Genomic DNA, 23,242 nt, shown 5'->3' with positions numbered 1-23,242 from the left:
CAGAGCTGTATACCTAAACAACTTTTCATCATTAAATATTTAAATGAAGCAGCTTTTGCTCATACTGCTGCTTAACATGTGTAGATAGCTACTCTTGTTTAACCTCAGAAGGCAGCTCAGCACCACACATCCACCACTTCCCCCCAGTGGAACAAGAAGGAAATCTGAAGGGTAGAAGTGAGAAAGCTTGGGAGTTCAGATTAGGGTAGTTCAACAGGTAAAGTAAAAGCTGTGCTCACAAGCAAAGCAGAAGAAAGAATTAATTTACCACTTTCCATCAACAGGCAAATGTTTAGCTATTGTCATGACAGCAGGACTCCATGACGCAGAACTTTTACTTGGGAAGGCAAATATGATGACTCCAAATTTCCTCCATTACTCTTTCTTTCCCACAACTTTTAGTGCTGATTATCTTCTCAAGGGTCATGACATTATATATGGGACATCCTTTTGGTCAGCTGGGATCAGTTATCCTTACTGTGCCTCCCCCTCCCCACCCCCAAATTACGATGCACCCCCTACGTGCTTGCTGGCAGGATGGTGTGAGAAACAGAAAACATCTTGATGCTGTGCAAGTACTGTTGAGCAAGAACTAAAAAGCCACTGTGTTATGGAGACTGTTTTGGGCACAAATACAAACCACAGCACCACAGAGGAGCTATGAAGAAAATTAACTCTCTTCCAGCCCAAACATGTACAGCTATTCAGAATATTAGCTACAAAAAGTAGTTATTTCATAAGAAGTGTTAGAATTTGCAGCAGCACACCTTTCTGTTCTTAAGATGCAGATAAGTGATGGAACAAACAGGCAAGTGAAGTAAATCCAGAGTAAATTCATTACATATTTATTTCTTAATGTCCCTGTCTAGGACCTTAGAGCTATTTTCAAATTAAACCAAAACACCTGCTGCTGCTCTTCTTCGAGAGGCCACTCCAGGTAGGTCTTTGTGTTCATGATCTTCCGCAGCTTGCAGAACCTCTTGGGAATCGCTTTGCTCTGGATGGGCTCCAGGAGGATGAGAATGGCCGCATCGTTGTTCTCATCAAAGAGGCGGAAATGCGAGAAGTCCAGCTCGTATTTGCACCACTCGCTCTGCACAAAGTGCTCAGACAGCACAAAGAGCGTTTTGCGGCTCTTCTCAATGGAGTCGATGATGTTGTCCACAATCCACTTCCCCGGCACAAAGTCCCGCTTGTGCAGGCAGAGCCGGAAGGGAGGGCAGGCCTGCTCCAGCTCCCGCACCATGGTGTTCTCCACCCAGTCGGAGTCGTTCTCGCTGTAGGAGACAAAAGCGTCGTAGCAGACGTCCTTCGGCGGGGCGCGCTTGGGCTTCCGCTTGGCTTGCAGCCACGCCCACGTCATCCGCAGGTACCACACCATGTGGTACTTGTAGCCGACGGCCACCAGCAGCAGGATGAGCAGGAACACCAGGACGCAGATCAGTGACACCACCAGGGACCTGTGGCACTCCATCAGGGAGAGGTGCACAGAGCCAACCTGCGCCCCTCTCACCGCCAGCGGAGAGTCACACACGTACTTGTCCGGCCACCCCACCAGCACCTGGGCTAGCCCGGCCTCGTGGTGGACAAAGGACAGGAACTCACAGGAGCAGATGAAGTTGTTGTCACTGGCATCCAGCAGCTCCATTCTCCTGAAGGACTCAAACTCCTCCTTGGAGAAACTGTTCAGCTTGTTTCTTCTGACGGACAAGGACACCAAATTTGGAATGGGTGCGGCTCCCGGCAGGGTCTTCAGCTGGTTCCTTGTGAGGTACAGCTCTTTCAGAAATGGCAGCTGCAGCCCAAACTCCTTCAGGTTGTTTCCACTGACATCCAAAACTTCCAGAGTTTGAGGAATGCAGGTTGTTACATTAGGAATTTGAGTGCTGGACAGATTTAAATATTTCAGGAATTTTGGCCATTCACACACATCTGGAATCTCACCAAAATTATTTTGGCTAATGTCTAAAAGAATTAGGTTTCCTAGATGAGATAAACTTTTACTTGTCATTTCTAAGTCACTCAGTGAATTCTGACTTAAATTTAGAGTTTGTAGTGATGGCCAAGCACCCTGACAGGCTGAATGTTGTAAACTCAGGTCTCCAAGCAAATTTGCACTGAGGTCAAGATATACTAATGACTGAAGATGTTGGGAAATTCTGCACGGTACCAAAAAAACCTTTGTGTTTTGAACTGTAACCCTTGTAAAAAGAGATAGTAGACCTTCCACAGCCTGAAGATCTGTAAACAAGTAAAATTCTTCTATAGCTAATTTCTTTATTGTCAAAACTCTAAGTGTCTGTGATTTCTTTGCTTGAATTTCGATTTTCCACTGTCCAGTTCCCAAGAGTCTACAGTCTATCAGCTCCAGCTCCACTAACTTTGTCATTCCTTCTAAAATGCTGACAATCTCAGGCACGGTAATATCTGTTAGTAAAGTCTGTCTAAAAGAAATTTTCTTTGCAAAAGATGAAGACATGACTCTCAATTCTTGCATTTCTGAAGCAATACTGAACGCTATTCCTCTCACTTCCAGCCAAGCAACAGTGTGCAGAAGGTCCCTAACAATTTCTGAGAATGTATTAATACTTCTTATATTTAGGATCATGTGATTTATCTGCTTAATTGATTTCAAACTTCCCTGCTCATACTGACTGAGATTGCTACCGTCAATCCACAACTTGTGCAGAAGCTCAATGCCCTCAAAGTCCCCTTGCCTTATCACAGAGAACTGCGCGTTGCCCAGGTGCAGAGAGCTCAGGTTCCTCAGGCTAGAAAAGGGGGAGCTCTGCCCCAGGTCTCTGTAGGAATTGCCTTGAAGATAGAGGTGCTGGAGTGAAAAAAGGTGCCCAAACCACACAGGGGACAAGTGAGCCAAGCTGTTATTGGATAAGTCCAAGAGCTCCAGTTTTGCCAGGGACTGAAACGAGTCTTCATCGATGGAGCTGATTTGGTTGGACTGCAGCAGCAGGGCTCTCAGGTTCACTGCCTGCTGCAGGTCCTGGGACTGGATGTGCTTTATCCTGTTGTAGGTCAGGTTTAACACTGTGATTTTGGCTGTGAGCCCAGGGGGAATGAATTCCAAGCCCATGGAGGAGCAGTTGCAAAGCTGACTGGCATCACATGAAGGACAAGCCTGCTTCAGTGCTTGCTGCTTGGAGAGGCTTGCAGCTAAGACCATGTAGATGGCCAACACTTGCCAGGTGTGTGCAGTCATTATATGGCCTAAAATAGGAAACATAGTCAGAGCAAATATAAGATGTGTAGCTTGTTTTGGAGAAGGTATATTTTGGATAAATCTAAAATATAAGTTTTACTGTTCTGTCTTGTTGAAGGCACTGTTAAAATATTTGGTTTTAACACAGTTCAGAGTTGAAACAGATTCATTTACTACTCTGATCCTCCTCCTGTGTAGAAGGTAGCCTTCATACTTCAATCTCACCTCAGGTCTTTTTCTTCTGAATCTGTGAATATTGTTTTGTAAATTCATTTTTTTATCACAGGGAGTTTTTTGTACATGTTTCAAATCCTGGTTACATCAAGAAGAGTCAGCATCTTACAGCATAGTGGCATTCAGATTTAATATTTACTTCAAGCATATGTCAATCTCTATTCTGACAATAGGGAGAAAAGAAATGCATTTGTTTCAGTCCATTTTTCATTTTATCTGCCTTATCCTACTCTGATTTTAAATGTCCTGTGAGCAGGGATACAAACACTTGCCTGGATGACTCTCATGTTGCCATCAGTCTGATTCTTGCTAAAGAAATTTAAGTAAAACTGACCATTGTTGCCTACTGCCTCAGCTCTTTTTACTGCCATATCCTTTTTCTCTGCCAATGCCTTTTTCTGTTTTGGGAACCTGTGGCAGAGAGAAGATCAGGCTGAGTCACAAGGAAGAGCCAGGGGCTCAGATCCAATCAGCTGACTGGACTAGATAGCTTTTAGCAGCCCCACAGCCTGTTTCTGGTCTTCTGGACTGAAATGATTCAAGAGAAGGCACACAGATGTGGATCCTGTGTCACTCCACTTTCACAGCTTTCATAATGATGATTTGGTATGGCTTTTTTTTTTTTTACAAAGCTTCCTGCAATAGGCAACTTTTCTTTACTCCCAACAGGATGCCTTTAGTTCCTCTAGCCTTATGAGGAGCTGGAAAAAAATTTTTTTAAAGCCTAAGAGAGTTCTTTTCCCTTTAAAATCTTTATTGCATATTGAAATGTAACCTTTCTTGACAAGGATCAAAGAGCATTTTTAAAATGTAATTTTCCTCAGCGTGCCACAAAACCCACCTACCTCAGTAGGTATCTTACTGAGGGCGGAAAGAGCAAGCAATCCCCAAAGAAGCCAATCAATGAGTTCACAAAATCATTGTGGCTCTCTATCAGGTTAATCAGGTTAGACTGGCTCCTTGAGAACTTCTTTCTCCCTCAGTCATCCTACTGAGATTCTATGCAGAAGAACTACTCTGAATTAATATTCTAATTTGTTTTACAGTATGTGACCCACATATACAAGTTAATACAGAGAAGTCCCATCCTTCCAGCTGCATTATTTTTAGTCCTAACTGCTTAAAATTATCCAGAAGAGGCAAAATTGACTGAGATGGTTTGAGCATATGGGGAGGGGAGGAAAAGTTGTGGATAACTTTTTCAGTCATTCCACCTCTTCCCACCTGCAGGACTATTAACATTTTGACCCCTTGTGTTACTTTCCTTTTATCTCTGTCTGGCTCTGATGTAGTGCTTTGGATTTTGAAGGACAAGGCTCTCTTCCCTGTCTTTAGATGCCTAAAGCTGAGCTGGTCATCCACCATGTCCTCCAAAGTCAATGGAGAGAAAGTACATCTTTTAGGAGCAATTAACATAGTGTGTCTTGGACACACAGATTAAGACGTGATGACTCCAAGAGAAATTATCCCATTTCCATAAAATGGGGTATCACAGTTTAGATTCCTAGATATTTGTCCCCATGAATCCCAAACAAAAAATCATAGTCTGTAGTTAGACTCATCTGCTGTCCAGATGAGGCATTTTGCAGGGCTTTTTGGTCTCCCAAGAGTAACAGGATAATTCAGGGCTGTAGGCTAAAGGAGTAAATCCAGGAGTAGCGTGAGTTGCACTAGCAACAGATTCAGGTGGTATTTTTACAGTTGTCATCAAAATACTTAGTTTTAGAAAATGAAGCAACCAGGCAACCTGATCAGTCAAAAGCTGTCTATAGGTAAGTTATTTATAGGTGGCAAATTGGCAGCACACAAGGGAACTGGGCAGGTACTGCACAGGAAACACCAGCAGAGCCTAATGGCTCTCCACCTTACCAGTCTGAAACCATCCAGGTACTGCAGGACTGAACTGCATTTGGTGATTCAGGATGCTGACTTTCCAGGTTTTTTGCTCATCTGTAATCTGAACAGACACTCAGAAGAATTCCATTCCCACCCTCATTCACTTTTAGCCATTCTCTTCCCCTTCTGATTCCTGCCTAACGATTCTGCTTGAGACCCTGACTTACAAGGTCATTTCAGGCCCCTGCACACGCACTCAGACATACAGCCCCAGTCCATGATATCATTGCCCTATCAAGAAATCACTTCTCCCTGTTGTGCTGGGAATTAAAAAGCCACAGTAAGAAAATTAAACTGAATTGCAACTAAAAATACATAAACTTGCACTGATGCCCTTATACCATTAGGTACTGTGATGAACCAGGCATTCAAAATGTTTCTGAGTTATGGAAAATGGGTCCAAGCCATCAGACATGCTCAAACTTATTTTCCCTGGCCCATATGAGAAGTATTTGAGGAAATACATACGTATTCTTAAACAAAACCATGACTGACAACAGAATGAGGTTCTATAAACACTCACAATGGGGAAGGTTAATGTAAGACCTAAAATAAAGCATGCCAGTGGTGTGCAAATTGATTCTAGCTTGGGGAGTACTACCCAGCTACGTGTGGGCTGGTAAATTTGAGCAGTGCTATGGAGTCTGCAGAGGGAGAGCCACAGGGTGGTGAAGAGGCCAAACCACAAGCAGACTGGGGAAGGCTGCTGCTCTCCACCTGGCAGTGTGTGGGTTATGCATGTCCTAGTTCTCAGCCCCCAGCACTGCCCTAACAGCACGTCTGCACAGCCACACACCCCCACACACACGGCTATGCCTTTGCTTGTTTCCCACACAGAAGATGTGCAGCAGGTCAGAGTTAGGTGAGGAGGCAGCTGATGGCCCAAGGCCATTGTTCAGTGAGCTCTTTCCTGGTTGAATTCCTGAAAGCAAGGTACCCCACCTTGACTCCCAGCCTTCCCTGGGCAGTTGGTATCAACACCCAGGTGAGACAACATAGAAATAGGACAAATAGGACAAGGCACCCTCCTCCACGGAAACTGTGCAGAAATGGCACAGTCTGACCCAATTTGTCTCTTTTTCATTTGCTGCTTTCCTCTCTCCCTTTTCCCAGAGGACACTGGTCTCATCAGCTTGTCACATCTCCAGCAGAACCTTGCTTTCCCTGCCAGATGCCTGGGATTGCACCTTCCTGCTTTAGTTTTGCTGGCAGCCAGAAATCCCTCCCCACCCCACACTCCTGCTCAGCAGCCCTGAGCACCCTGAATCCCCCTTGCAGAGGAGGACTGGCGGCAGAGATTAGGTTGCATCTTCTCAGGGCTCCCTGTTTGCTTCTTGCTCTGACATTGCAACTCCATTGTCTTTCCCTGCATGTCCAGCCTTCACCTACCTGAAAACTCACCTGTGTGCCAAAAGGATTCCCAGAGATGCCACCTGCAGCTCCAGTCCCTGCACACCAGTAAACTTAAGTTGTGTTTTGTCTCTCTCTTGCTGATCATTCTTTGCCCAGCTTCCTCTCAGGCTGCTGTTCCGTTTCCACTTCACCTCTCAACCTAGACAATATAAGCAGGGGAATTCCCACCTGGGTGACCTGATTGGCATAAGAGCAGTTACACTATCAGTCCTTTTAACTGTGCCAACATACAGAAGTCTGGGTTTATGGTAAGAGTATACTGTGTGAAAACTAAGGCTTCTCCCACATCTCTCTTTGACCCTCTCTTTGTAATGACTGGCAAGATTTATTTCCCTTCTTTACCTCTAGGCACACATTTCTCCTAATTTGTTTTATCAGCACTCAGTGTTTGTTCTTGGATTATTCACTCATCACCTACCTGGAGTTCAGCCTTGATTAAACCATGAGCTATACTTCCCCAAGAGAGTGAACAGAAAAATTGCTTCATAGCAGAATTCATAGCCCTGGAGATAACATTGTAACAAGAAAACAGAACTGAAAGTTGTGTTTGCAGGCTCCACCTACAGAAATTATCTCATGTAGACACATGTACACATACAAACAGGAGTGTGAATAGATACACATTTATAAAAGCACATACATACACATATATACATGAAGATGTATAAATATAGCAACAGAAAATATAGACAAATTTTGCTATTTTTCAAATACTTAGTCAGCTCATACACCAAGGCTTTAGTATATCATCACAAAATAATTGCATGGCTAAAATTTAATCAAGATCTAGACTTTCCTGTACTTAAACTCCAGCAAAACAACCAAAGGGGAACATGAAAATGTTGAGTTAGATAAACCACACCTAACTTAATCCCCTCAGAGACAATTTCAGGTTCCCATAAGAAATTCTAAAACACAAGAAATCCAAGCACTCAGTGTGGGACTGACTACATTAATGTAAACATCTGTATCTACCTGCTTGTCTAGACTCCCTTTGTTATCAGTGGAGAGCAATATGGTAATTCTAGGAGATACCTCACACTGAAGTAGAGAAATGAACTGTCTCTTATCCCTGTGATTTTCTTCACCAACTACAAAGGAAGGTAACTAGAGCTGTCAGACTTGCATGGCCCAGTGATTACATAAATATGCTCCACAACGTAGAAGAGCAAAACTTAAAACCGAGCCAGACAGCAACACCATCTAGCCCACACATTAGAAACACAGTCTCACATCCAAAAATAGGCTTCAGCTATTTCTGCTGGTAAGTAGAAAGGAAAGTGGTAGTGATCATGAAGAGAAAAGAAAGCATTCCCAGGAAGAAATGGACACAGGGAAATATTAATTCAAGCCCATGGCTTTTAATTTCATTTGAAAATTACAATGGCAATGTTAGAGACCAGCTGGGGATAGCGGTAACAGGAGTAAAATGTACGGAAATACCCCGCGCTTAGCAAAGTGTACTTAGAAAAGTATATCAAGTCCAACACAGTTTCCAAATATCATAGTTATTGGCAGGTACTTTTAAAGACCAAAGCATCAAATCACTGGAAAGCATGAAAAAGGCCTTTTCCAGTAGGTAAAATGACAATTATCTGTATATAAAAAAGCGCCAGTTGCAGTTACAAAGAAAAATAAGAAAGAAAATATTCTTAGCAGTAAGAAATAGTAGTATACAGCCTTTTTGTGGAAATGCGTTGAAAGAGGGGCTGCCGATTTCTAGGACTTCAAGGCACCTTTCAAGTTTTCCCAAAACACCTGCTGCTGCTCTTCACCAGCAGGCCACTCCAGGTAGGTCTTTGTGTTCATGATCTTCCGCAGCTTGCAGAACCTCTTGGGAATCGCTTTGCTCTGGATGGGCTCCAGGAGGATGAGAATGGCCGCATCGTTGTTCTCATCAAAGAGGCGGAAATGCGAGAAGTCCAGCTCGTATTTGCACCACTCGCTCTGCACAAAGTGCTCAGACAGCACAAAGAGCGTTTTGCGGCTCTTCTCAATGGAGTCGATGATGTTGTCCACAATCCACTTCCCCGGCACAAAGTCCCGCTTGTGCAGGCAGAGCCGGAAGGGAGGGCAGGCCTGCTCCAGCTCCCGCACCATGGTGTTCTCCACCCAGTCGGAGTCGTTCTCGCTGTAGGAGACAAAAGCGTCGTAGCAGACGTCCTTCGGCGGGGCGCGCTTGGGCTTCCGCTTGGCTTGCAGCCACGCCCACGTCATCCGCAGGTACCACACCATGTGGTACTTGTAGCCGACGGCCACCAGCAGCAGGATGAGCAGGAACACCAGGACGCAGATCAGTGACACCACCAGGGACCTGTGGCACTCCATCAGGGAGAGGTGCACAGAGCCAACCTGCGCCCCTCTCACCGCCAGCGGAGAGTCACACACGTACTTGTCCGGCCACCCCACCAGCACCTGGGCTAGCCCGGCCTCGTGGTGGACAAAGGACAGGAACTCACAGGAGCAGATGAAGTTGTTGTCACTGGCATCCAGCAGCTCCATTCTCCTGAAGGACTCAAACTCCTCCTTGGAGAAACTGTTCAGCTTGTTTCTTCTGACGGACAAGGACACCAAATTTGGAATGGGTGCGGCTCCCGGCAGGGTCTTCAGCTGGTTCCTTGTGAGGTACAGCTCTTTCAGAAATGGCAGCTGCAGCCCAAACTCCTTCAGGTTGTTTCCACTGACATCCAAAACTTCTAGAGTTCGAGGAATGCAGGCCGTTAATTTAGGAATTTGAGTGCTGGACAGGTTTAAATATTTCAGGAATTTTGGCCATTCACACACATCTGGAATCTCACCAAAATTATTTTGGCTAATGTCAAGATTATTTAATTTGGGCAGACGAGATGTATACTCTGCAGTCAGTTCCAGAGATTTTAGAGAGTTCTGACTTAGATTTAAAGTTTGCAATGAAGGCCAGGAACGTTCACAGATTGTCTCATTTAAACGCTTATTTACAAGCAAATTATCATGAAAGTCCAGATACAGAAGTGATGAAAAATGTCTTGCAAGTTTGCATGGTACCATGAAAACATTAGAGCTTGCGATAGTGAGTCTTTTTAGTTTGTTTATTTGTGACTCCATACCTTCCAGGTCAAAAAACAAATGAAAATTCTGAATCATTACCCTTATTATTGTTACTGTTTCAACAAAACTTTGCCCACTCCTTGCAATTTCTTTAGTGTTCCATCTTCCCTTCCCCTCAAGCACACAATTGATTCCCTCTAACTCTTTTAAAGAGCTGATTTCCTTCAGTGACACTATCGTTCTGCTAATGGTTTGATCTGTGAAGAAAGCTTCTTTAAAGGTAAGCTTTTGCATCCTAAAAGGATGTGTAGAATTCTGCACCAAGCTTTTTTTTTCAACCGGTAATTTGATTTCTGTCACTTCCAGCCAAGTGACAGAGTTCGCAAGATCCCTAACAATTTCTGAGAATATATTACTATTTCTTAGGTTTATGATCATGTGATTTATCTGCTTAATTGATTTCAAACTTCCCTGCTCATACTGACTGAGATTGCTACCGTCAATCCACAACTTGTGCAGAAGCTCAATGCCCTCAAAGTCCCCTTGCCTTATCACAGAGAACTGCGCGTTGCCCAGGTGCAGAGAGCTCAGGTTCCTCAGGCTAGAAAAGGGGGAGCTCTGCCCCAGGTCTCTGTAGGAATTGCCTTGAAGATAGAGGTGCTGGAGTGAAAAAAGGTGCCCAAACCACACAGGGGACAAGTGAGCCAAGCTGTTATTGGATAAGTCCAAGAGCTCCAGTTTTGCCAGGGACTGAAACGAGTCTTCATCGATGGAGCTGATTTGGTTGGACTGCAGCAGCAGGGCTCTCAGGTTCACTGCCTGCTGCAGGTCCTGGGACTGGATGTGCTTTATCCTGTTGTAGGTCAGGTTTAACACTGTGATTTTGGCTGTGAGCCCAGGGGGAATGAATTCCAAGCCCATGGAGGAGCAGTTGCAAAGCTGACTGGCATCACATGAAGGACAAGCCTGCTTCAGTGCTTGCTGCTTGGAGAGGCTTGCAGCTAAGACCATGTAGATGGCCAACACTTGCCAAGTGTTTATAGTTCTTGATTTGTGTTTTGCTTGGATGGACATTTTACTGTAGGAAACAGAAAAAAGAGAAAGTAGGGTCAAATTTTAATTTTGAACAGCCCTGAAAACTCTTGAAAGCCTGCACCTTTTTTTTAGTAATCTCAGATTAATTTTTTTTTTTAATGTTATTGTGTGATGTGAGTCTTCCTCTCCTATTTGACCTTCTCAGCCTGCAACCACAGTCTTTTGCTCATCCCTGGAGTACAGCCATATCACTTGTCAAGAGCCATAAAGGACCAATCTTAGTATACTGCTTTTCTCTAGGGATATCGGAGAGCTATGCCTCTCACCTCTTTCATCTCTCACATTATGCTCCCTTTCAGCAAAGAAGCTGCAGCTGGAAGTTTCAGCTCCAAATAGGGGAAGATGGTTAGATCATCAATTATCTGAATGAGGGAATGATCAATAATCTGAATGAATACACACTCAGTTTGCAGACAACACCAAGTTGGGTGGGAGTGTAGATCCATTGTAGGGTAATTCCTGTAGAGGGATCTGGATTGGATGGATCCATGCCATGAGGCCAATTATATGAGACTCAACAGAATGAAGTGCCATGTGCTGCACTTGGGTCACAACAACCCCACGCAGCACTAAATGCTGGGGTCAGAGTGGCTGGGAAGCTGCCCAGCAGAAAAGGATCTGGAGGCACTGGTCAACAGGCAGCTGAATATGATCCAGTATATGTCCAGGTGGCCAAGAAGGCCAATAGCATCCTGGCCTGTATCAGGAACAGTGTGACTAACAGGACCAGGGCAGTGACTGTCCCCATGTACTCGGCACTGGTGAAGTCACACCTCAAATGCTGTGTTCTGTTTTGGGCCTCTCACTTCAAGAAGGACATTGAGGTACTGTGCAGAGCAGAGCAGAGCAACTGAGCTGGGGAAGAATCTAGACTGTAAGTCTTAAGAGAACCAGCTGTGGGAGCTATAGTTGTTTAGCCTGGAGAAAAAGAAGGCTCAGAGAGGGCTTTATCACTCTCTACAACTGCCTGAAATGAGTCTGTAGTCAGTGGGGGTCAGTGTAGTGAGTGGGGGTCAGTCTCTCCTCCCAGGTTACAAGCCATAGGAAAAGAAGAAACAGCTTCAAGTTGCACCAAGGGAAGTTTAGACTGGATATTAGGGAAAACAAAATCACAGAAAGGGCGGTCAAGCACTGGCACAGACTGCCCAGGGAAGTGGTGGAGTCACTGTCCCTGGAGGTATCTAAGAGACATGCAGACATGGTGCTTAGAGACATAGTTTAATGGTAGGCTTGGCAGTATTTCATTAATGGTTTGACTCTTAAGGGTCTTAAGGGTCTTTTTAAACCAAAGTGATTTTGTGATTCCATGATTGCAAATGCTTACAGCCCATGCAGTGTCAGCCTGCCTATTCTGTATGGCTACATGGCAGGCAGAAGCCCAAACAGAGCCTGTTCTCCCTCTCAGCCCTTCCAGTGGGCTGAGGTTTCCAACACCACAAACTTTCCTGGAAGAGATCTGGGGAAAGATTTGGGAGATTTAGACTCCCTTGCATGGAGTCTAACCAGCCTTAGGACTTCTAAAAGCAGAGCTCTTGCCACACCCTTTTGCACGCTGTGTAAGCAATTCACATTCTTTACTGGAAAGGCAGAACAACCTGATATGAAATGAAGCCTATCAGACTTTTCTGTAAAACACCAGTAATAGATGGGATATGGATGTTACTGTCACCCTATACACAAATAAGCAATGGATGTAATTAGAACAATACTGATTTTAAAGTAAAGAAGGGCTGTGTTTCCTGCCAGAAGTGCCAAAGAACACTTCACCAAGTCTGAACCGCAAACAGTTCCAGTAGTGCAGATGAACACTACCCATAAACCCTGAATAAGCAGAGGTTAAGTACTTACCTTGTGTACTGCATGCTGTGTTTCAGTCTCCTCGTGTGCTGGTCAAGGCATCTGAATGCCTCATACCTCCAAACACAACAAAAGCTGGAAATTTTTGGCAGGTCTGATGAGGTGACAGTCCCAAAGTGAGAAAATATTTCAGCCTTAAAATATTGTTCTCTTCAAACAAAACTTCATGTTCCCAGTTCCCCAGCGTCCTTTAACTACGCAGCCAGTGAATCATACCAGTTTGCATCTCTTCTCTCTAGTGGTGGTTCCCCTGAGGAAACCATGGCTTCTGAAGAGTCCAGGATGTCCAACACATATGGCTCACCCTTCAAACTACCATTTTAATCAATTCTACCATTGCTGCTGACTGGGGACACAAAAAATGAGAACAGATTGTTGTTGAACGCTCTTTGAAAGATAAAATTTAGTGAGAGTCTCTTCTTTTTGTCAGTCAACTCCCATTGGCTGATGCAACCATTTTGCGCAAGTCATTCTTTCACAATCACTTCCTCCACTATTAAGTGCAGAAATAGTTCCCTGGCAGAACTGCATTAACCTCCCTGTATCTCTACTTTCAATACTTTTTGCCTGGTAGGCACTGGGGGTTGTTCACTGTGCTGAGAAACAGAACATCTCAGCAGAACAAACTTATGTGAATTCCGTAAAATATTATCAATATATAGAGTGATACATGTATTAAATGTTGAAGTCAAATTGTTCAGTCAAGGAGAGTACTATAGAAATACTCCGCATCCTTTAATTTCCTAGGACATTACAGTCATATGTTGTCAACAGAAAATTAATAAGAACAGGAACAATATTATCTCTGAAGGACAAGACACAGTCTGAAGCAAAGTATCTTTCTGTAAACATCAAAGGCAAGTTTGAGAGAGGAGGTTTGATGGCATTCATTTTAACCTGACTGAAGTAATACATGGTTGGTCAAATAGCCAAGTATGCCCTTTGCATAAAGGGGCAGGGAGTTGTCCTACCAGCTCTGAAAGGCAAGTCCATTAAATTCAAACACTAACATTCCTATTGCAGTTACCATTTCTTTCTTGTGTTCAGAAATTGTCACATTTTGCTGTCCTCTTGCATCAAGAAGTACCTGCCTGAGAGCAGACAGATGGACTGATTCCTGCCACTTGTCAGAGGGCAGCATCTATGTGATCAAGGGTGGCAAAGCCTACAGAGAGCCCAAATGCACCTCATAGCAACCTTCAGTCCCACTGCACTGACATTAGCATTGCATATTAGGTTAAGAGAAAAAGAAATTGGAAGGCTGAGATACCCTTGTGTTTTTTGTCTACTACAGAGGACAGCTGATAAACATAACATTGCAAAATAGAGGAAAAGCAGCTGTGGGGCAGAGAGGAGAAGGGAAATAGTCTTTTAGTGAAAGATGTTGTCAACTTCCCCAAAGCCACCTCTTCCTTCTAGAAGCTGGAATGGTTCTTGCTCTTCAATGGGGAAGACTTCTGTTTTCAAAATATTAACTCTGGGTTCAATGAGACTTGTTACTGTATTTTTTTGTCTTCAAAATTGCACCTCTCTGATACAGTAAAAAATTTTAGTTAATTTGAGAAGAGTTCTGGAGAAGAAGACCATGTACATAATTCAGTGTGAAATGGGCATACTCTTCTATCTGTTACAGCTTCATCACCACACATTTGTGGAGAATTGAGGTACACACCAACTGTTTTTTCAGAAGCCACTTTCTCCTAACATCCAGGCTGAGCCACAGATGGATCTCCTATGGGCCAGGTTAAAGAGAGGACTGGTGTGACTATGCCACAGTTCACATACCAAGCAGTCCATTTCAGCAAGCTGCTTAAAATGCCAAGAAATGTGGGCAATTGTCAGGGTTTATCACATTATCCAGACTCAGGAAGGTTTGAGGATGTGCAAAAATGCTCTCCACAAGCTGCCCCACACACAAAGTACCAGCCACCTGCCTCCCAGAGCATTAGCTTTTAAATTGAGGTGCAGCATGGATCAAAACAACTTCTTTTGAAATCAAAGACTCTAAAGTAGGAGAAAGTTGTTCTCTTTTAAGACGAGAATACTCTTCAACTGCTTTTCCTCCAGAGTAATGCACGTTTAGCACTGAACAAAGATGCACGTTGTACGTGCTTTCTCTCCTCTTCCAAGTTTAAGCTAGGATTAACCTTCCTCTTTAATACTGTTTAAAACAAATTGCATGCCTCCACCTACACTACATTTTCCTAAGAGAAGTGCATGGCTCTGCAACAAAGCTGTGCTTTTGCAACTGCGGATGTTCCAAGCAGAGACACCGCATGAGCCTTTACCAGAAGTAGATGGGAGTAAGACAGAGATGTGGTAATTATTTTTGAAGCTGTATAGCTTTAAATGTTCCCGTTTATCCAACGGCAGCTCAAGCAGTACTCAAACTGGGCATGATGCACTCTTTAAGCACTTCCCGTTCCCAGTCTCACACGGAAGGATCCTGCATTCCCCTGCCCCCTTCCTCTCTTTCCTTCTCTATGTCAGTGTCCACACTGAAGCTGCCTGTTGCTTTTCTGCTGAGAAAGGACAAGTGAGCAGTGCAGAAGGGACTTAACCCAGGTCCTAGATCCCAGCCTCAAAGAAAAAGCAGAAGCAGTAGAAAAGAGAGGGAAGAATGGAACTACTGACCAGCCTGTGATGCAAGCAGAAAGCACACTTTCCAAATCTTTGTAAACAGCACAAAATTGCTTCCTCATACTTACCACTGGTAACCAGGATGTGCCAGTATGTCAGCTTGGCTGCAGCAGCGTCAGGCAGGCTGAACCTGGGATGCTCTTACCCTAAATATCCCCAGAAAAGGATGACAAGGAAAAGCTAAAAGTCAAATCTGTCCTTGCAGTCTTTGGAGCAGGAGGTATAATACTCATGTAATTGAAAGCAGAATGGCTTGGCATCCTTTCATGGTCCTGGGAATAGATTCTTTGCGTGCACTGCTGCTGCCTGTGCTTTAATCTGTCTTGCAGAGCTTCAGGTATTCAACTTCAAGCTACAACAAAAAGGTACATGATAACGAAAAGTAAACCATTTTAACTTTGCTGTGTTCCCTCTCAGGTCTACCCTGCTAGCTGCTCAATCCCCTGGTTACATCTTCAGACTGGAAGTCTAAATGCAAAGGACCCAATTACCTTTTTTTTTTCTTCTGGACAATCCTTATCCTGCAGTCGTGGCAGAGCATGATAGTGATATAACTGGTTAGTCATTCAGCAGCCAGCCTACAGCACTGCCTCTGCCAAGGAAGCAGAGTTGTGGATTTATTTTTGTCATATCCTTCCTGAAAGCTTTCAGTCAGAAAAACACAACACTGATTTTCTACCTTAACTGAGGAGCATCTTGCAGGGAAGTTTGCATGCTAAGACACCAAAGCTTATCTTAATGATATGGAAAGTTTCATTTTTCTAGAGTAGTTGTAACAGCATGACTCAACAAGAGAAAACATGTAATTTCTGCCAAAACATTTCTGGTGAGTTCTTGACTCCCAAGCAAACTGCTTCAACGGGAAACAGCCTACATGCAAAGCAAAGCTGGACAACATAGTTCCTTTCTTACCTTGCCCTTTAGGTACAGTGAAAAAACTTGTTTCTTTCAGGATACTAGGATATACAGTACCCTAGTATACATCTTTTCTAGTAATACACACTGGAAAAAAAGGCAAGTTCTGACATCCTATTTTGAAGATCACTGTGACACACACAAAATCCTGTTATCACCACACAGATTTGTTACTCTGAGAGCTCTGAGACAACTCACATGGTACTGGGAGCTCAGAGTTCATCCCAAATGTACTTGGGCAGGTAGGCTCCCAGCTTGCTGCTGCTGGGGATCCATCCCCTAAAAACAGACATAATCTGGAAATCATATTTTCTGCAATTTTCATCATGTCGATTGGTACAACATTATCAATGTACAAAACTGTTTCTTAAGTTTTTTTAGAGGTCTTCAGGAAATACTTCTGTGCAGCCTTCTCAAGTACCACTCACACAGTGTTTTGAACTGACTTTTTTCTTTGCTCTACATCTATCTCGCTCTTTTGTGTTGTTCAGTTTGCTTTGCTGTATTCTAGGCTGTTTGACCTAGCGGCCATCTAATATGGGCTGCCCAGAATGGTATTTGGACACCTAAGCCATATTTCTAGTTTTTAAAAGAGGTGCCATTTGTGTTTCCAAACAAAGATTTTGCAGGATTTTGGACAGAGCCACAAACATTTATGGCTATGAGCTCCCAGCACAGGCTGCAATACCAGGAGGGCAGGGTTGGGAAGAGAGAGGAATGGGATCTCTCATGCTCACTGTTTGGACAGCTTCTGCTTCATTTCATCTCACCAGGAGAGAAAATACCCTGTCACAGCCCACCGGGTGCAAGTCTTCACTGGCAGGCTGTTGTGAGGAAGTTAGGGTTTAACATCCTGGCACCGGAATTTCCCATAAGGAGGAAAAAAGCTTCGCTCAGCTCCAAGTGAAAGCTCCTTCGAGAGAGGCTGGGCAAAGGGACATTCATGTTGGTGCATTCCAGTGTGGGAAGGTCCAGCAAACCTAGTCTTGCCTCATTCAGAGGAATGCATGGACATATTTTGTGCTTATGCCTAACTAATGCTAATAGGCGGAAAAAAGTGTTTTATTTTTCCTGTTTTATTTTGGGGTTTTTGTTTCTTGGAGTTTTTTTTAATGGAAGGGAAACATTTCTGGGAATGGGACCAAGTCATTGCAGAACCAGTTAGAGTTTGTTTCCTGTATGGAGGTGGAAAGCACTTTGCTGGGATGCAGAGATACATATTTAACTGCTTGTTATACAATAGAAAAAAAATTTGTGTTTAACAGTTGGGCAAGAATCTGAGCAGGAAATGAAGCAGATCATTATCATGTACCATAAAAATACCAAGATTTTTGTATTTGTTCCAAAAAAGATAATGCCAGGATGTATTTTGCACAGGTAGTTCAGGCTTTGCATTCAGCTGCTGACTCCCACTGTATGTGATGCCATGAACTATTATACACATGACAATGGATTTCAGGAAGAGAAATCTAGGCAATTCCAAATCTTTTTTTTTCTCAGTTTTTCAAGACATTCAGAAGTTCTTTCTTCAGTGTATCTACTTTTCTGGATTTATAGCCCATCAGTATGCCACATTTCTTAAAAATACGAAAATATCTAAGGTACTACTTCCTAGGGTTTTTCACTCACTGGAAAAACAACATGTTTTGTGAGTCTCTTGCAGGGATTGTTTCTATTGCTTCTTTTGCAATTGTATAATTTTTAAACAAACTTTTTAGAAGCCTGACTTCAACCGAGTTGTAAACACGCATGAAAGCATAATTTTTACTGAAAATGAAAAGCCTGATCATAAAAAGATGTCAGCAAGTATTTTAAATGTGTGTGTGGTTTCTGATAGGGCCATCAAACCATCTTCAAATAATAAGTTATTTCCAATATTGGACCATTCTCTGGCTTTCTGAATTTGAACATGATTGAAAGCAGACAGTCCAAGCTGATTTTCAAGCACACACTTAACTATTTTAATCATTCCTCCTAAATTATCCTCAGATTGCATTTCTTGCTCTCCTGTAAGTTTTCTTGACTGTAACAGTACCAGCTTAGTAATGACAGATTCAGAAAAGACCATGTAACTTGTGCCTGTGCTGCCGATGCCTTTTTGTCTTTATTACAGTATCTACAGAAAGAAACACACACCATACCAGATGATCAACCTCGAAACCAAGGCGTTTTCTACTGCTGTGAAATACCTATATTTACAAACTTCGAGCTGAATGTCTCTCTAACATCCCAAGTAAGCTACAGGGATGTGCCAGGAAGAGCGTGGCAGTGCTGTGGCAATGCGAGTGATGGTTGTAGCAATGCCAAAAAGACTTGTGTATATTTCAGTAAGTATGGAAAGCATAGTAGCTCATGCTTTCAAGTAATTTGCTCTGCATTTCACAGCTTTTGGACAGAAGAGTTGTCAAAAGAAGAGGAATCAGAGAAAATATAGGCAAAAAACCAGCAAACAACAACCAAATTCCATCTCCATAGCTGAAACTACATAGCTCTGCAGCTAGATCTCCATAGCTACAAACTACAGGACCAGAATAAGCTGACTGAGAGATAGCCACAAGGTAACAGAATTTGTCCACCTTACATCTACTTTACCATGGGAAAGAACCTCAAATTAGAAGCACTCTCCTACCTTGTATCAATTGTGATTCTAGTCCTTCAACACTTAACTCACCATGAAGTTTGCACCTGTGGGCACAAGAAGGTCTTTGTTTCTTTGGGTCTTATTATCCAATGTCTGCCCAACAGACTGGCCACCTGGTTTGTTTTCAGCTTATAACTTACACTAGTGTCAGCATAAATATTCTTTTCTGTTTATAGAAATTATGTTACATTTACACTTCTTTCATGTGCTATTTTTATGACATAATTTAAAATTAATTTCCTGAATGTTCCATGATTAATAGTGTCAACAAATTTCTCTAAAATCTGTTCTTTGGAGTACTTTATTTCTCTGGGGTTCATTCCTTGAACTCTTTGTTCCCAGCTCACATCTGGGAATGAAAGGCCAGGCAGAACATACTGAGATGTACAACCCTCTGTTGAGAGCCATCTTTCTTGGTGATCTCTCTGGTGCCTCCATGTTTGCCTCTGACAGTGTCCTGTCTGATATTTGCAAGGCCTTCCAGCTGAACAGAATTTTTCAAGAGTCACTAACAAAAATTCAACAAGTAATGGGAGAAGGGATGGATAAAGTAAAGGCTGGCTGGACACTTCTCCCCTACTGTTCAGTGGTCTAAATTTTTCTGTAAAAAAAGTATTTCTCATACTTCTCATGATGAAGCACAGCCTGTGAATGAGTTTGGCTTGTTCCCTGTTTCTGCAGGTGGAGAAATCCTGCCTCCAGGCTGGGCAGCCCTTTCCTTTTCAGGGGGAACTCAGCAAGGAGCTGGCAAGCTGGTTTGCTGGACAAGAAATCTGTGAGCTCATTACTTCTCACTGAGTAACAAGACAACATTGATACCAGAAACTCAGTCAGGGTGAGTCAGGTCTGCAACTGGATTAAGGGAGAAGGGAACGTTTCCATCCGCTTTGGCTCCTCATGTTGAAACAGTCTGCCATCTGTGAAGGACCTGCTTTGTGCTCCCCTCTGCTTTTTACTCTTTGCAGGAAGGCTCCAAATAAATGCCCCATCCCCCAGGAATGCTACCAATCATAAAATAATCCCTCTCCAATTGCTCTCCCTAAATCTGCTGGCACAATGACGACTGCACACTCCGCCAGAGTTAACAAGCAGGCACATTAATCCCCCCTCTTGCTAGAGAGTCTTTCCAGACCTGCCTCAGCTTTCTGTCAGTGGCTGTGCATGGAGGCAGGCTTGTTCCAGGATGATTCCTTGCAGGCATACTTGCAGGAGAATGCCAAGTGTGCACCTAATCTGAAATGACTGAAGCCCTCGGAGGCATGGCACCAGCTGTGCCGTGCGGCTGGCTCTTCCATTTGCAATTTTTCATTCCTGTGGTTTACTTTGGCTGCTCGTCTTTGGTAAACATTTTACAACACTGAAACCAGGAAATACCCAAAATAAACAAAGAAATGGACAATGATTAATAGACCTTGCTTTGTCTTTCCAAGGATCTGCCTTACTCAGGCCAAATTCTTGCCATCCAAACAGGAGTAAAACCTCCCTGGGAACCTATCAGGAGTGAAGGATACCTCTAGCAGGAAAGAAGGAAGGAAGGGATGGGGAAGCTGGTGGTCTTGTGGAACTACACTAGGGCTGGCTCAGCAAGGCTTTGGAAATCACAGACAGAACAAGAGCCTCACCCAGTTGCCCTGGAGGCATGGGGAAATGGGAAGCTCACCACGGTGCTTCAGAGCTGGTTTGTCCTAAAATGCTTGCACTTCCCACTCCAGAGTTCAGCCAGGGGTTTTCCTTCCCTCCAACCTTTGCTTTTTTCTATGACTTGTGGTGTGCAAAAAAACAACCTTATAGATAAAGCCACACCTTTAGCAGTGCAGGTACTCTGCAATTAGATGAACTCTTAATGCATTTTAAAGGGAAAATCAGACAGTGAACGTACTGAGGCACTGCAGGGCCGGCTGTCTGGGAGTGGGGCATGCTTGTTCCATCTCTTCCAGGGTAGAAAGTCAGAAGGGCAACAAGATCCTCTAATTCCCTGTCCCCACCAGTGGGGAAGGAGCTGAGAGCTGGGTCCCTACAATTGCATACATCCAATCTACCCTATACATTTGCAGGTAGCAGGACAAGACTGCTCCTGCACACAGAGGGACTGGCTTTGCCTGGCTCTGGGAAGCTGTGACCTTCTGTTCAAGAGGCCTGTGGCAGGAGGAAATCAGTGAGACAAGCTGTCATCGCTGCTCCTTTTCCTGCAAAAAGCAGGACAATAAGGAAATTCAGGGAAGATACACCATGAGTGCTCCAGTTCCATAGCAGAGTGAGGGAATTTTTTTTTTTAATGGGCTCCCTAAATCTCTGTAAATGCTGATACAGCTGAGACACAGAACAAAAGAAGATGCTTCTTCTGGACAAGATTTCTGAAGGAGCCAGGTGATTAGGAACTGGATTAAGCCTTGCAGAAAATGTAGGTGAAGAAGATATGAGCGAGCACTTAACCACAGGATACTGTCAGAGATGGATGACACTGTGAGAGCACCAGCTGTGCTGAGACATCCTGAGCATACTCAGAAGAAGACACAGAAATCCAACAGGAATCATGGTATCCAAACTCCAGGGTGTCCAGATACCGCTGTCAGTTGAATATGGGACATCCAAGAACTAAATGCTAAATGTTTATGTGTCTAAAGAGGCAGCAGGATCTCAAATTTTGACCAAGTCTCTGTCTTGCTTGTGGTAGAACTGTTTTCTAATTTTTAAAGCTCTACACACGTATCACTAACTGTGACTTGCTAATATCTACTATAAACTACACCTACCTAGCAAAAGAGAGCTGACATTCTTTCCTTTGCTTTTTGTTTCAGGAGATACATGAAGTCTAATGGATAAGATGAAATTCAAGGAAAAAAAAATCCCTGCTACAGGCTTTTTGCACAATTTTTTGAAGTGACATTGACATTCAGCTTCATATATAGAGCTTCTAGAAACTCAACTCCAGGCTGTTTTTGATGGGGAATGCAGGGGAAGGGTACCATTACCATATCCAGAGATTTCTCAAGTGTGCTTATATTTCCATCTCCACTGCCAAAAATACACTTTTCAATCAAGCTAAGTAAAAGGTTAGACTTTTTAAAAACAACCATTCACATAACACACAAACCAGGGAAACAAAAGAGAAGCCTATGTCCTGGGAAGGCAAGTTTCAGTAAGGTAAAAGGGGCCAAGAGTCCTGGCACACACTGCAGCATTTCCCTCCCCTGGCACAGGGTTTGGCTCTCAGAGCAGAGCAGCAAGGCACCAGAGAGAGACAGACTGTAAACCAGTGAGCAGTGTTTGCACAGAAAGCAGAAGCAGCTGTTGTGCAGACAAACTAATCAAAGTCAGCATCTTGCACAAGGGCAAGCATTAGCTCAACTGTAACTCCACACAGTGTGGACTCCAAAAGGTTTATTCCAGCTTGTGACAAATGGCCTCCTCTGCCATCAGAACAAATTATACAACTGGAAAACAGTTTTCAGAATAAACTGTACAGCTGAGGCTAGTTTTTGGAGTTTGCAACAGCTGGCACACAGCATTTCCACCTGCTGCTAGGCACTGCTGCAGTTCCCGTGGGTTCAGTCATCTTACTCATGATACATACAACCTGTGTGAGAGACTGTGCTGCAGTGCAGAGCCTGCTTGTGCAAATAGTGTTGGGCTATGGTCTGTCTTCTGCCTGTATTTTTCTAGCAATTAAACAGATACTCATGAGTAAGCAGACTGATCTAAACAGCAGTAGATGCTGACATACTCAGACACTTAAGGAGACCTGGGAGGCTCCAGAGGCTTCCTACTCCTTCCTTTCAGGAAATGCTTCCTTACCAGGCTCTCTCTCAGATCCCAGACTTGCAGACTTCTCTTAATACCTGCAGCATGTTTGAGGCAACACTGGGTCCACAGTAGTAGTAATAAAACAACCAGAGCAGCCATTAGGCATTATTCACTGCAGGAGTACGGGGGGGAATTTGAAATTGGCAAGTCAGTCCCATTACTGTAAGGATTCATTCAGTCTGTCATCTATTGGAACACATGGCTGTGTATGCCTGGCAAGTGCTTTAAAGTTGTTATTTTGATCTTTGCAAAGATAAAACTGTAATATTTTGTAGGCATTTGAGAACGGCAGTTACTGGACTAGTTAAAAACCACTTTACCACTTGGAATTGATGCCATCTGTTTCCTATTCTTATTCATAGAAATCAATACTTATTTTTTTGAGGACTTCTCTAACAAACTCTCTATATGAAATATGAGTAATGCTCTAGCCAAGACAGCTGAACTTCTGCTTGACAGTTTCACTGACAGGGCTGTTCAATTGATATAGGTCTACTCAGACA

At 43.5% G+C, this 23,242-nt stretch overlaps 2 protein-coding genes across 3 annotated transcripts; both read right to left on the bottom strand.

Annotated features, from left to right (window-relative positions):
• Window positions 1-865: 865 nt before the first annotated feature.
• On the bottom strand, window positions 866-13,024 carry LOC121331388 (toll-like receptor 2 type-2). The gene is made up of 4 exons (XM_041395760.1): window positions 12,956-13,024; window positions 12,731-12,796; window positions 6,749-6,899; window positions 866-3,225 (listed from the first exon to the last, which is right to left on the bottom strand). The coding sequence occupies exons 3-4, from the start codon at window positions 6,843-6,845 to the stop codon at window positions 866-868; spliced, it is 2,457 nt and encodes an 818-aa protein (XP_041251694.1). The 5' UTR covers window positions 6,846-6,899; window positions 12,731-12,796; window positions 12,956-13,024.
• LOC121331387 (toll-like receptor 2 type-1) lies at window positions 8,019-15,520 on the bottom strand. Of its 2 annotated transcripts, XM_041395758.1 has the most exons (3): window positions 12,956-13,081; window positions 12,731-12,796; window positions 8,019-10,865 (listed from the first exon to the last, which is right to left on the bottom strand). In XM_041395758.1, the coding sequence occupies exons 1-3, from the start codon at window positions 13,000-13,002 to the stop codon at window positions 8,480-8,482; spliced, it is 2,499 nt and encodes an 832-aa protein (XP_041251692.1). In that variant the 5' UTR covers window positions 13,003-13,081; the 3' UTR covers window positions 8,019-8,479. The 2 variants fall into 2 exon arrangements, with proteins under 2 accessions (XP_041251692.1, XP_041251693.1); XM_041395759.1 differs by lacking the exons at window positions 12,731-12,796; window positions 12,956-13,081 and adding an exon at window positions 15,448-15,520 and having other exon boundaries at window positions 8,020-10,865.
• Between the last annotated feature and the right edge of the window lie 7,722 nt (window positions 15,521-23,242).

Source organism: Onychostruthus taczanowskii, unplaced genomic scaffold (genome assembly GCF_017590055.1).
Source record: "Onychostruthus taczanowskii isolate IOZ18803 unplaced genomic scaffold, ASM1759005v1 scaffold12, whole genome shotgun sequence".
Classification (NCBI taxonomy): domain Eukaryota; kingdom Metazoa; phylum Chordata; class Aves; order Passeriformes; family Passeridae; genus Onychostruthus; species Onychostruthus taczanowskii.
The sequence above is the reverse complement of the archived record's forward strand: the minus strand, read 5'-3'. Positions and strand labels throughout refer to the sequence as shown.